Source organism: Salmo trutta, chromosome 21, assembly GCF_901001165.1.
Source record: "Salmo trutta chromosome 21, fSalTru1.1, whole genome shotgun sequence".
Lineage (NCBI taxonomy): Eukaryota > Metazoa > Chordata > Actinopteri > Salmoniformes > Salmonidae > Salmo > Salmo trutta.
The window spans coordinates 27,749,521-27,764,794 of record NC_042977.1 but is presented as its reverse complement, the minus strand read 5'-3'; the positions used below and the strand labels follow the sequence as shown (position 1 = coordinate 27,764,794).

Sequence of the window (15,274 nt, the reverse complement as noted above, 5' to 3'; positions counted from 1 at the left end):
ACTGAGTTTTGTATTATTAGGTGATTGACACACGTAATTTGGTTACCAAAAAATATATATATCAGTAAAAGAATTACTGCAATTGAATTGGCTACAATGGGAAATCATAGTAGTCACAAACCACAGTTGAGTCCCTTCCACTGGCATAATGTTATGTTTTGTCTTGAATAGCTTTTCTTATTTTTTCTCAAAGTAAGTCATCTTTTGTCGTTGGGAATATTAATCTCCATGTGTCCTGTAAAATATTGAATCCTTGAATTGACCTTTTTTATGCTACGTCTGTCTAACTTGCTGAATCCTTGATTTAGGTCACCTACTAAATATAATAGTTCCTGTCTGGGTCTGATCTAATATAGCTTGAATTATATCTACAGTTGAAGTCGGAAGTTTACATACACTTAGGTTGGAGCAATTTAAACTCGTTTTTCAACCACTCCACAAATTTCTTGTTAACAAATTATAGTTTTGGCAAGTCAATTAGGACATCTACTTTGTGCATGACCCAAGTAATTTTTCCAACAATTGTTTACAGACAGACTATTTCACTTATAATTCACTGTATCACAATTCCAGTGGGTCAGAAGTTTACATACACTAAGTTGACTGTGCCTTTAAACAGCTTGGAAAATTCCAGAAAATTATGTCATGGCTTTAGAAGCTTCTGATAGGCTAATTGACATCATTTGAGTCAATTGTAGGTGTACCTATGGATGTATTTCAAGGCCTACCTTCAAACTCAGTGCCTCTTTGCTTGACATCATAGGAAAATCAAAAGAAATCAGCCAAGACCTCAGAAAAAAAAGTCTGGTTCATCCTTGGGAGCAATTTCCAAACGCCTGAAGGTACCACGTTCATCTGTACAAACAATAGTACGCAAGTATAAACACCATGGGACCACGCAGCCGTCATACCACTCAGGAAGAAGACAAGCTCTGTCTCCTAGAGATGAACGTATTTTGGTGCGAAAAGTGCAAATCAATCCCAGAACAACAGCAAAGGACCTTGTGAAGATGCTAGAGGAAACCGGTACAAAAGTATCTATATCCACAGTAAAACGAGTCCTATATCGACATAAACTGAAAGGTCGCTCAGCAAGGAAGAAGCCACTGCTCCAAAACCGCCATAAAAAAGCCAGACTACGGTTTGCAACTGCACATGGAGTCAAAGATCGTACTTTTTAGAGAAATGTCCTCTGGTCTGATGAAACAAAATCGAACTGTTTGGCCATAATGACCATTGTTATGTTTGGAGGAAAAAGGGGGAGGCTTGCAAGCCGTAGAACACCATCTCAACCGTGAAGCACGGGGGTGGCAGCATCATGTTGTGGGCGTGCTTTGCTGCAGGAGGGACTGGTGCACTTCACAAAATAGATGGCATCATGAAGCAGGAAAATTATGTGGATATATTGAAGCAACATCTCAAGACATCAGTCAGGAAGTTAAAGCTTGGTCGCAAATGGGTCTTCCAAATGGACAATGACCCCAAGCATACTTCCAAAGTTGTGGCAAAATGGCTTAAGGGCAACAAAGTCAAGGTGTTGGAGTGGCCATCACAAAGCCCTGACCTCAAGCCTATAGAGAACTTGTGGGCAGAACTGAAAAAGCGTGTGCGAGCAAGGAGGCCACTAAACCTGACTCAGTTACACCAGCTCTGTCAGGAGGAATGGGCCAAAATTCACCCAACTTATTGTGGGAAGCTTGTGGTACGCTACCCAAAACATTTGACCCAAGTTAAACAATTTAAAGGCAATGCTACCAAAACTAGTTGAGTGTATGTAAACTTCTGACCCACTGGGAATGTGATGAAAGAAATAAAAGCTGAAATAAATCATTCTCTCTACTATTATTCTGACATTTCACATCTTTAAAATAAAGTGGTGATCCTAACTGACCTAAGACAAGGAATTTTTACTAGGATTACATTTCAGGAATTGTGAAAAACTGAGGTTAAATGTATTTGGCTAAGGTGTATGTAAACTTCCAACTTCAACTGTAAAAACACCAGTTTTGCCCCTGGGGGGATATACAATGAAATCAATGTGTATTTTTCCCCATGTAAGATACAATTCAAAATTAGAAAAACGTCCTTCTTGGTCAGTGTGCTGGGATGTAAGGGAAAAGGGTGTATTGTTATTTATCAGGATGCCTACAGCTCTGCTGTTACTACATTAAGTGGCAGCATAGGCCTCTCCAACCCAGCTCCTCTTCAAATATTCAATTTCAAATGTTTTGCCCACCAAAGCCAAACGTGTCCAAACCTCCCATCTTTTCCCACCCTCCCTTCTTCAACACATTTACACCCATCCTTACATCAACTTACTAGTCCATTCTCCTTCATTCACATACAACATATAGACAGCCATTTCCTACCGCCCTCCTACACATATTCACCCTCCCTCACAGTCCCATTCATATGCAGACACACACACACACACACACACACACATACCTCCCTCCATAGAACAGTTGACATACATGCTATATATCCCCCTTTGTATTGTCTTTTCAGTGTTTATGTAGCCCATTAGCATTGGCTACTTCTACAGTTGCTTCATAGAGAAGAACAGTTACTTGGGGAAAGTAGAGTATAGATTGTATTGGGGGGAGGGGGAAATAATATTGTCTCAATTTACGATAAGCTGGTCTTAGGCATCACTGTATGTAGCCTAGCGTGCTTATCGATTTTCTTCCTCTTTATCCTCTCCTCATTGCAGGGGGCTCTACTCCTTTAATTGGAATGGTTTCTTGCAGCTTGTTTAGGGCTACATCGGCGCTTGTGAATTCCATCCTTTGAGTTCCCTTCCATATCCACAGCACTGTCGGGAAGCGGAGCTGAGATTTGATCCCTTTTCTTCTAGTGACTGTCTGATCAGAATGTATTCCTTGTGTTTTTTTCTCAGCCTAGCAGACAGGTCCTGGATGAATTGAATGGACTGGACTGGCAGTGGATTTTGATCTCCTTCCCCCTTATGCCTTCAGAATGTTGATTTTGGTCTGAAAGTTGCACGGCTTGAAGATTACCATGCAAGGGTATTTAGCGTTCTTCTCTTTCATGCCGATCCTATGGCATTTTTCCAGATCTTCTGGTGATATACCCACGTCAAGTTCTTCTGATATCAGTTTGACCATGTAGCTGGAAAGGTCTCCTTTTTCCTCATCTTCCAGTAAGGACAATATTCTCATGTTTCATCTCCTTCTATTTTCTTGCCGATCCAATTCATCTTCTAAAGTTTGAAACTGTGTTTCCAAAAAATAAAGTTTTGTTGTCTTGTTCGTTCATGCGCAAGCCTTGTTTGTGCGTGTCTGACACGATAGCCTCTACTTTCTTTTCAAGTGAATCTACTTTAACAGATTGTAGCAGTTCATTTGTTTTGGTGGGCATTGAGAGCAATTTAGTTTTGTTTTCCTGGATATCCTTTAGCTGTTCATTACTCTGGTTTGTTGCTCCTTGTCTTTTCCTCTGGGGGAAGCCATGGCTTGTTGAGTTTGTGTCGCTGCGTTGCGTTACTAACTGATTGGTTCGCTGTTGTACACAACTGACCACTCACTCTCTCCCAGTTGCTTGGGATATTGATCGATCAATTTTAGAGGCTTAATGATTTTTTTTTTACCCCTTTTTTCTCCCCAATTTCGTGGTATCCAATTGGTAGTTATAGTCTTGTCTCATCACTCCAACTCTGCTACGGACTCGGTAGAGGCAAAGGTCGAGAGCCCTGCGTCCTCCAAAATACGATCCTGCCAAGCCGCACTGCTTCTTGACACACTGCTCGCTTAACCCGGAAGCCAGCCGCACCAATGTGTCGGTGGAAACACCGTCCAACTGACTACCGTTGTCAGCTTGTAGGAGCCCGGCTCGCCACAAGGAGTCGCAAGAGCACGATGAGACAAGGAAAACAAGGAAATCCTGGCCGGCCAAACCCTCCCCTAACCCAGACGACGCTAGGCCAATTGTGCGCCGCTTTATGGGACTCCCGGTCACGGCGGGCTGTGACACAGCCTGGGATCGAACATGAGGTTGTAGTGTAGTCCTTAGAACGCTGAGCCACTTGTGAGGCCCCATTAAAGGATTAATTTAAACTCTTTCTGGTTTCTAAATATAATCAGTTCTGTCGGTACAGAACGGAGCTACTCACACCCTATGCGTTCCTTCGGTACGCGCATGCGCCTCATATGAACCAATCATAGACGTCTATGTTTCACAAGTTTGGATAGTACAGTAGAGTAGAATACAATATAATGTACTTTATTGTACTGTACATATCTACCTTCCTGTGCTCTACCAAACTTTACTGTGATGTCCAAATTTGTGAAACATAGACGTCTATGATTGTTTCAGATTTGGTCTGGTCCAGACCAACCAAATTAGGTCTTGTTTGGGGGCGGAGATTATTACAATTATAGCCAGTGTGTGGAATAATACCAAAATATACAAAAGACGGATATTGCATACTTCTACCTTTGTGTACCCATACTTCTACCTTTGTGTACCCATAATTATGCATTTCTGTATAGTACAGATCAGGGACCCATGATGAAAACTGAATTCTGTTATCGGATGTAAATCCACTTCACCTACTCTAGTTCAATAACCAAAATATTTGTTTTTAAACTCAAGGAGTCATGTCAAAGCTGACACCCCATTCTTTCTGCAGACATCTTTTAATCTTAATGTGGAGCAGATATTTAACAGCTCAAGGGACATTTTGGTCATATAAGTAACTGTGGGAGATTTTACCATAAGTCTGGACTTGCCCCTATGCTCACACAAAGATATTGTTAAGTCAGTAACTTATAAGTGACTAATGGCTTCATAATACTAGCTACTCAATTGGTGTTTTCCCTGTAGACAAAGTGATCCATTATGATTAAAAGTATTGTTTTCCAGTTACATAATAACAGAACATTCCTGATATTGCAAAATTTAAATCAGAGGCATGCTTCACACTGTTGACCCACTCAGGAAGGGACAGCCAGCCAATACCAGACACCACATGTTGGGGACGAAATATTGGCATCTGGGCAAAACAACGGCTTCCTACCCCATCATCCAGGGGCATGATCATACTCCTCCTGATTATTAATGCTAGCAGTGTGACTTACTATATGATATTAGTGATTACACAAGGCATGTCTAAAGGGTGCCTTGCTTATCTGCTTAATATGAACCAAGGCATTCTCAAGAGAAGACATCCCAAACCTAAACATGATGTGTGCAAACAAACTTAGCTACATACAGTAGTAGTGCTGTCATTTCACGTGAAACAAAGGATGCAGTCAAGCAGAAATGAAGCCATGCTGAGTTGATGCTTTGTCTGTCTGGGGCTCAGTAGTGTCATTAATTCCTTCCAGACAGTTAAGAATTATTAACCTTAATCCTCAATCCAGACAGTCTAAACTACATGGATACAAACTGGAAGGTGTGACATAATAACACTAATGATCAATTAGCATAATCTCTAGCTAGTATCTACAGTACATCATTAATAAAAAAGAGGCAACTTTCCCTAGGCAGGTTTACTTAATCTAAAATATTTCACACACAGTCCAAATATTCTCTGTGTAGAAAAGCAATAGAGCAATGAGTTAAACTAACCACCCCATAAATCAATGGTTCAGCATGTTCCTACACACTGACATCCGAGCCACGCCTCACTACAGGGTGTACCAGTGTGTACAGCTTGTGTGTGTGTTTGATTTATATGTCAGCAGCATCTCCCTCGCTGACCTTTGATCCCATTAATGGCTGTACGCACACAAACAGATTTGACTAAGCCATTGTCTTGTTCTTCAGAGACAATGAGCAATAGTGACATTTCTAGTATGACATCAGCAGATATTTAAACAAATGTACAGTATGTTGCTATTATTTTGTATATAAGTATTGGTCGCAGCAATGACCGAAAGTGATATATTCTAGTCCTGGCAGAAAATGAAAAATGTGGTCATAGCTCTGATCAGGGGCATTACTAACCACAGCCATTGATTTGAGCTCCTAAACTTCTGTGACACTTCTTCTGAGTGGAGACATGGGGAAGACTGCCCCATTGTGGTTGCTGAGAGACACTGCCAAAATCTCACCCAGTTCAGATTAACAACAACTACTACTGAGAAGCACCATGATCATATCCACTGCTTTCAAGACAAATTTTTGTTTTTTAAATCAGTACTGGTATTGGCTCATAACTATATCTGCTAATAGAGGTTCTATTTCAGTTGACTCAGTATTGACATCTCACTATGGGACACACCTTCTTTTGTGGGTCATTGGTTGAAGCCTTATTCAATCACACCTAACAGGCCAATCAGAGCTTTGTGGGTGTAAGCCCTGCGTCTATATAACACCCTGCACTGCTCTGGTTTCCTCATTCTTCCACCTCTTCACAAGTCTATTTGGTTACTAACTCGTTAAGCAGCTTTCTTCAGAAAACTAGCTCTAAACTTAACTGTTCCTTTCGGTGTGGGTTACATTTACATTTTAGTCATTTAGCAGACGCTCTTATCCAGAGTGACTTACAGTAGTGAATGCATACATTTCATTTCATGCTTTATTTTTTTTGTACTGGCCCCCCGTGGGAATCGAACCAACAACCCTGGCGTTGCACACACCATGCTGGCGTTGCAAACACCATGCTCTACCAACTGAGCCACCCCACCACAGAGCGTTGAGTGGCTTATTTTCTATTTTCAGGAATTCTGCTTTACCAAGCGAAGTTACCTCAGTTAGCAGCTCTTTTTGTTGTCGGCTAGCAATACACCTGTTGCCTATACACAATTGCCGTTGTTAGCTAGCTAGCTCCACAGTTTTAGCATCCCGCAAATAGCAGGTTCCCACACATTTTACCTATTTCTGCCCAGGGTCTCTAGCTCTCAGTCGGTTCCCACCGTTCAGAGTTAGCTAGCTGAACTTTTGAATGTCTTGGCTAGTTGGTGGGCTAACGGCACCACTGGTGTTTTAGCTAGCAACCTCTGGGCTAAAACCCCATTTGGTTGTTTGGCTAGGATGCGCGGTGCTATTTATTCAGTGTGTTTGTTACCCCACCATTGAAGCACCATACTTTTTACATTCCCCTGTGAAAGATAACCCAGCTGTTTGTTCTACATCGAGTTACTTGGTTTACACATGGAGTTGGCACTTGGCTCGGCTAGCTGGCTATCATCACTCAGCTAATTAGCTAGCATCACTGTTGGCTCTACTTTCAATACACCAAAAGTATAAAGACAGGATTTATTTCCCACAACCCTGGTAAATAAAGATTTCTGTTTCTACTTACCTGGCTCAAGCTCAAGTTACCCCGTGTCTCTCCCGACTTCACGTTGTAGTGGTAGTGCGTGGCTAGCTAGCCCCCCGGTAATTCCATCGAAATGAGATATCAACAGGCTTACCGGCCAAGTTGTCAGGGAAGGGGGAGAAAAAGCAGCGCAAGCCTAGCAAAGCTTGCCATGGCAATTGTGGTCATTGAATATCCGGGATGGATTCCCAGCCGCATCTCTCATCGACCCCGCTAGTTGTGTGCATTGCACTCAGCTGGGCTCCAGTGTCCTTAGACGTAGAGCGAAGTACATGGAAAGTATTGCCCAGGCCTCATCCTTGCTCGAGGACGACTCTGTTGACAACAAATTCTCAGAGGAAGGAGAAGCTACTCAGGCATCTCCTGCTTCAGGATGGTTCGGAGAAAACCCACCTTTCCCAGGGCTTGGACCTTAATTCCGACGAAATCCAGAAGTGAGGAAGACGGCATGTCTCTAGCCGCATCAGGCAGCGCCCTCTCTGACCAGGAGATGGATTACACCCCAGAATATTTTCTCCCCTCTGCTCAGTTTGTGCTACCTAGCCAGACTGACTGAAGAGGTAGGGCAGGAGCCAATAACTGACCTCCACTTCTTCGAGGTAATTAGACACGCTGCCACCAAACTTGATGTTGAGTATCCCACGCCTCCCCCACCTTCCAAGCTAATGGAGGTAAGTCACCTTGCCGACCATACCACCCGGACCCTCAAGTGTACCGCTGACGCTTCTGGGAGGGTCATGGCGCATGTGACCGTTGGCCAGAAAGCCCTCTAGCTGAACAACGCAAGGGTGTCAGAGGGAGAAGGGAAAGATCCTGAATGTACAGATCAATCCCACCAGATTGTTTGGACCAGCCATATGGGAGATACAGACCAGGTTCAAGTCTAAGAAAAAGGAGACTGAGGTGCTGGGCACCATGTTACCACGGAAACAAGACCCGAAGCCCACGTTCTCCCAGGTCGTCACCATGAGGCCTCCCTCCCAAAACGGGAGGATCTCTAAGAAGCCTCAGCAGCTTTCTCAGGCAGGCAACTCCGTCCCAGGGACAAACACAGTCCGCTCACCAGCAATGCTCTGCCTCAGGGCACAGGCGTCACTCCTGCCCTACCTCTTCAGTCACTCCAAGCAACGAGCAGCGGAGATCCTCTCGGCTCCATCCGGAGGGAATGGGAAGAAGCAGCACACCTAGCGCAAGGCCGGGGTTCAAGAAGCTGGCAGAGCTCCTCTGGCCTCGACGACCAGAGTCTCCTCGGGACACACAAGCTAATTTACACACGGCAGAAGTGTAGCACAGGAGCCCCCTACCTCAAGACACATAAGCCCTTGTTGGGGCAGGTCAACACCAATGTTCCCCAAGTCTCGAGGGCGTCCTTGTCTGGGCCACCAGGCCTGGCAGGCCCAGGTCCCTTCCACGGGACAGGTTGCCCACATGTGGTGTTGAACCCAGGGGACAGGCGGGTTCGCTTGCTCCTCACAAAGAGCAGTGGTGCGCATGTGCAGTCTCCCCTTGGGTCTTACGCCCAGTAAACCAAGGGTACAGACTACAATTTGCAGGGGTCCCCTGCGTTTCATGGCAACAATCCAGTCCACTGCACATGGGTAAGCGATCCGAGTCCTCAGAGACGAGATTCAGTCTCTGTTGACCAAGGGAGTCGTACGCGTGGTACCAAAGGAGGAAGCTCACCAGGGCTTCCTCAGCCATTATCCATCCTGGATTTATGGCACCTCAACAAGCATCTGTGTTGTTGTATGTGTCGAACTGCTTTGCTTTATCTTGGCCAGGTCGCAGTTGCAAATGAGAACTTGTTCTCAACTAGCCTACCTGGTTAAATAAAGGTGAAATAAAAAATTAAATAATACATCTGAGACTCTATAGATTTCGAATGCTAACGCATGGTATGCTGTTTGATTCAACTCACCCAAATGAGTGCTTCACCACAGTAGAACTTATTATTTCCACTTATTTCCACATTTGAGTTTATCCTGCATACAGGAGATACAGTTGAAGTCGGAAGTTTACATACAACTTAGCCAAATACATTTAAACTCAGTTTTTCACAATTCCTGAAATTTAATCCTTGAAAAATTCCCTGTTTTAGGTCAGTTAGGATCACCACTTTATTTTAAGAATGTGAAATGTCAGAATAAATAGTAGAGAGAATGATTTATTTTAGCTTTTATTTCTTTCATCACATTCCCAGTGGGTCAAAAGTTTACATACACTCCATTAGTATTTGGTAGCATTGCCTTTAAATTGTTTAACTTGGGTCAAACGTTTCTGGTAGCCTTCCACAAGCTTCCCACAATAAATGTGTGATTTTTGGCCCATTCCTCCTGACAGAGCTGGTGTAACTGAGTCAGGTTTGTAGGCCTCCTTGCCACCACACACGCTTTTTCAGTTCTGCCCACAAACTTTCTATAGGATTGAGGTCAGAGCTTTTTGATGGCCACTCCAATACCTTGACTTTGTTGTCCTTAAGCCATTTTGCCACAACTTTGGAAGTATGCTTGGGGTCATTGTCCATTTGGAAGACCCATTTGCGACTGAGTTTTAACTTCCTGACTGATGTCTTGAGATGTTGCTTCAATATATCCACATAATGTTCCTTCCTCATGTTGCCATCTATTTTGCAACTCTCCCTCGAAGGCCAGTATCCCGGAGTCGCCTCTTCACCGTTGACCTTGAGACTGGTGTTTTGCAGGTACTATTTAATGAAGCTGCCAGTTGAGGACTCCGTTTCTCAAACTAGACACTAATTTACTTGTCCTCTTGCTCAGTTGTGCACCAGGGCCTCCCACTTCTCTTTCTATTCTGGTTAGAGCCAGAATGTTCTGTTCTGTGAAGGGAGTAGTACATAGCGTTGTACGAGATCTTCTTGTATGGAATGGCCTTCATACAATTTCTTGTATGGAATAGCCTTCATTTCCCAGGACAAGAATAGACTGACGAGTTTCAGAAGAAAGTTATTTGTTTCTGGCCATTTTGAGCCTGTAATCGAACCCACAAATGCTGATGCTCCAGATACTCAACTAGTCTAAAGGCCAGTTTTATTGCTTTTTTAACAACAACAACAGTTTTCAGCTGTGCTAACATAATTTCAAAAGGATTTTGTAATGATCAAGTAGCCTTTTAAAATGATAAACTTGGATTAGCTAACACAACGTGCCATCGGAACATAGGAATGATGGTTGCTAATACTGGGCCTGTGTACGCCTATGTAGATATTCCATTAAAAATCAGCCGTTTCCAGCTACAATAGTAATTTACATTAACATTAACAATTAACAATGTCTACACTGTATTTCTGGTCAATTTGATGTTATTTTTAATGGACAAAAAAGTAGATTTTCTTTCAAAAACAAGGACATTTCTAAGTGACCCCAAACTTTTGAACGGTAGTATATATGTTATATTTATTGTGTACATCAGGGCTACTTACCTTTCCAGTCAGGAAAGAGAGGTCTTCTGCTCCAACGATGTGGAGATCCTCTGTGGACTGATCATTCTACAAGAAAGGGAAAGATTTGGTCAAGTTTGGTGTAAAAGCTTACAGCAATATAGAACATTAATAATACTGTCATAACATAAAAAGTATATTAATGCCAGCTGTAAATGACAACAGCCATGACTGAAGCCCATACCAGGCATACAAGGACCGGAAAAAGAAACACTACAATTCAAGCTGTGACAATTTTACCTCTAGAAAAATGTATCTGATTTCACAGGGTCTTGGATTGGATTGCATCATGGGGGAATTTTCCACTTGTCCAGCATAAAAAAAGTGTTATTTAGAGCCTTACCACATAACTCTTGAGGCGGATGAAGTTGACACTCATGGGCAGAGTGTGATCTGAGTTACGACTCAGTGCTTTGATCCTCTCCACCAAGTCAGCACAGAACTGGTACCCGGCTTTCAGAACACATAGCACCACAATGTCATGGTCGCCCAGGTCACCCATTATGTTACGGGCAAGCCGCTCTGTCCTGCAACACAAGTATGTGAAAGAAAGGAGTAAAGCCTGTCGCATGCTTTCCAGTCAAAAGAGTTTTATGACAATTCTATGACGTTTTTGTTCATTTTGATGGTCGGCAAGTTTTTTTCCGGCTCTTCGAGCACATTTTTTTATTTTTCTTGAGGCAAGTTGAAGTTCGGTAGGCAAAGTCTACACCCCTTCATCGGTGATTGGTCAACAGTACTACTCCTAGCAGGAGTGGGAAATACAGTTAGGTTTCTTCAATTAAGTGTTTTTTGTCATTCAACGAGACTTGCACATTTTTCCACTTAAGAAATACTTTGCCAAACATCTTAGTTAGATGTAAAATTGCGTGACTCACATGCTGACCAAACAGCCTCGGCGAGTGCGTCCGCATTTTGACTTTGTCTAACCCCACCAGGCGTGTTCATGACATGCAGGTTAAAATACCAAAACCAATTGTGATCCAACTATATTAATTTGGGGTCAGGTCGAAACACACATGAAACCTTTCATTGACATTTAGCTTGCTTGCTGCTGTTGCTAGCTAATTTGTCCTGGGCGATAAACATTGGGTTGTTATTTTACCTGAGGTGCATATGGTCCTTTTTTTTGCTGGGTCTTTGTAGAATTTTGACCCATTTTGAGTCACAAAATCATGTGTGCTCTACTTCGACAATTAATCCACAGATAAATGGGGAAACGTAGTTAGTTTTTAGATAGGTTTGATTAATCTCTACTTGTTCATTATTCTTCTTCTTCTTCTGTGGATTTTATATTACCAACTTTAAGGTGCATTACCGCCACCAACTGGACTGGAGTGTGGACCTCATTTCTCTTTCAATCACCCACATGAGTTAGCATGCTCCTAAAAACCAATGAGTAGATAGATGGGAGAGGCGGAACTTGCAATGTGTCAAACATCTAAAATAGAACCAAGTTTTATTTTAGCATAGTTTATTTTAGTGACTGGCTACACACACGCCCGTTGACACGCGCAACAGTTTGCATTAAATTATTGAATAACATGTATGTGTACATTTATTTTGCAATGCGGGTGGTTTGGTCAGCATGTAAGGGTGTTTTTACATATAGTCCTCTTTAAAAGAACCGATCTCAGTCCTCTTTAAAGTGAACTCTGGGGTAAAAAAGCAAAATAACTAAGTTCTCTATGTCTTCACACTGCCCTTGCCTTTGAATGAGGACTCAACTCTTTTGCCAGTTCACCTCCTTTTTTGTGATCCGAGTCCTCTTTGCATTCACATTGCTAGGTTTATAAAGTAACCAAGATCTTTTTCCAACATTCACTCAATGCACTCTGGGTTTTTACAAATAGATTGCATTTAGTTAAAAGATGAGACATAATAATCGTAATCAGAAGATACCAATAATATTTACATGTCAATAGTAACAGAATAAATAGCATAAGAATAACTATAGATTAAATAATTATGTAATTGAAAACTGTACACTCATTTAGGCTACTGCCCCTTTAAGAGCTAGAATCAATTTTGTACCCGGTTGTAATTCTCATCAAATATTTTGTCTTCTCACACTTCTTCAAACCCCACAACTGAATAAACAGCTTATAAAGCTGTCTTAGCTTATAGATCACATATTGCAAACAAATAATTTGAAATAAAAACTGAATCTCTGGCCTCCCGAGTGTCGCAGCGGTTTAAGGCACTGCATCGCAGTGCTTGAGGCGGCACTACAGACCCGGGTTCAATCCCAGGCGGTGTCACAGCCGGCCGTGACCGGGAGACGCATGAGGCGGCGCACAATTGACCCATTTGGCTTTTTTCTTTTTCCGAGCTAAGGTCTTTTAACCTTTTACTGCAGTGGGCTAAATCAGGGACACAGAGTGTTTCTTGGTAGTCTTAAACAAATGTACTTTGAAACAGAAATATACACATGGTTAAAGACTTTTAAAAAAGAAGACACCTGTAACATGTCAGATATAGAGTTTGAATGTATTCAATTTTTGTATCCCAATATTACACTTTATATACATCTCAGAAGACTGAAATATAACAAAACCGTATGACATAGAAACACTTTTTTCTGCGGGTAATATGAATAACCTTCCACCCATGAGGGCACTAGAGGGCGATTTGGTCATTTGACTGCAGGAAAGGATTTTAAGTGATTATGCGAGTCACAGACATTCAAGTCGACTAGCCGACTTCTGCTAGGAGCAAACCGAACCTAGTATGCAGGCGCCTTTACTCAATCCAATCTCTCACCAAGCTGCCCTCCATCTCTATATACTGTAGGTAGGCTATTGGCTTTGCTTTCTCACACACTCTGATAACATCCGATAATGGATTTGAATTACTTCCTTTCCTTGTCCCTTGTTCTGTTTGACCACTGAGGACTGGTCGACTGATAGTCTTGTAGTTTCCCAATGTCAGTGATCACACAGAAAGAAATATGCAAGTGAATTGGTATATAGGCCTAACGTTACTGCATTCATGCTATATAGTTTACCTGTCCATGATGACACCATGTGGGATGTAAACACACTCTAAATCTCCAGAATAGTGTTTTGGATAGTTGAAAAGCTCTAAACTGTAACCTGGCCAGTCATCGTTGATCTAGGAGGGAAAATATAGTATTCATTACAAATATTATTTACATGCAGTTTAAGTTCCATGCAAGCAAGAACACAGTAGACTACAACTTTAGCTACTTTGTTGCACATGAGGTTTACACATCATCATGCACTCATTTTATGTCGACCTCTATCACATCAGTTCTGTAGGCAATCACTTTCCCAACCAATTTCATTGTAATTACCACAATTCCCCCGTCTTTTCCGCCAGTTTGAATGGTCAAATCGTCTGCCATGTTGTTTTCTGGAACCCGAACTCGTTTTCAGATCCGCAGTACTCACAAGTCAGTCGCAGATCGTGGCGGAGTGTCGAATCACGAGGGAGGAGGAGCGCCACTGTGAAAGAATGTTCTCTTCTCGCAGAAACAAGCAATGCGTGAAATTGCCTGGAAACACAAAGTTGAATTGTATTGAATATGACGCCGGGCAGAAATGTACGTTTGAATCAGGAACGTTTCCTCTCACGACCTCTACATGCCAGAATGTTGAATACAATTATATTTTAACTTACTTTGCAGCTTGTCCATACAGTTGGTCCTTTTGGCGGTAGGAATGTGAGACTATATCCCCATAAAAGTATAATTGTCAACTTTACAAGATGCTGGTAGTGCTCCCCTGAACCATGCTACTAAGATTAAACAAATAATAATAATACATGCAAGAGATGCATGCATCGAGCTCGCTGTGATATACAGTTGAAGTCGGAAGTTTACATACACCTTAGCCAAATACATTTAAACTCAGTTTTTCACAATTCCTGACAAAGACAATACAAAGGGGGAAATATACCATGTATGTCAACTGTTCTATGGAGGGAGGTGTGTGTGTGTGTGTGACTGCATAAGAATGGGAGGGTGAATATGTGTAGGAGGGCGGTAGAGAATGGGTGTCTATATGTTGGATGTGAATGAAGGAGAATGGACTAGTAAGTCGATGTAAGGATGGTGGGTGTACATGTGTCGAAAAGGGGAGGGTGGGAAAAGACGGGAGGTTTTGACACGTTTGGCTTGGGTGGGCATGGATGGGAGGTTGACTAGCTTGGCTTGGGTGGGCAAAAAAATTGAAATTGAATATTTAAAGAGGAGCTGGGTTGGAGAGGCCTATGCTGCCACTTAATGTAGTAACAGCAGAGCTGTAGGCATCCTGATAAATAAGAATACACCCTTTTCCCTTACATCCTAGCACACGGACCAAGAAGGATGTTTTTCTAATTTGAAATTGTATCTCACATGGTGAAAAATACACATTGATTTCATTGTATATCCCCCCAAGGGCAAAACTGGTGTTTTTACAGTTGAAGTCGGAAGTTTACATACACCTTAGCCAAATACAATTAAACTCAGTTTTTCACAATTCCTGACATTTAATCCTAGTAAAAATTCCCTGTCTTAGGTCAGT

At 42.3% G+C, this 15,274-nt stretch overlaps 1 protein-coding gene across 1 annotated transcript in view; it reads right to left on the bottom strand.

Annotated features, from left to right (window-relative positions):
* Nucleotides 1–14,526, bottom strand: part of LOC115157101 (hypoxanthine-guanine phosphoribosyltransferase) — a 34,937-nt gene extending 20,411 nt beyond the window's left edge. The window contains exons 1-5 of the mRNA XM_029705034.1: nucleotides 14,388–14,526; nucleotides 14,062–14,262; nucleotides 13,753–13,859; nucleotides 11,089–11,272; nucleotides 10,728–10,793 (exon numbers count right to left, since the gene is read on the bottom strand). Of these exons, the coding sequence (XP_029560894.1) occupies nucleotides 10,728–10,793; nucleotides 11,089–11,272; nucleotides 13,753–13,859; nucleotides 14,062–14,112 (408 nt within the window). The 5' untranslated portion in view covers nucleotides 14,113–14,262; nucleotides 14,388–14,526. The remainder of the gene's footprint in view (nucleotides 1–10,727; nucleotides 10,794–11,088; nucleotides 11,273–13,752; nucleotides 13,860–14,061; nucleotides 14,263–14,387) is intronic.
* Between the last annotated feature and the right edge of the window lie 748 nt (nucleotides 14,527–15,274).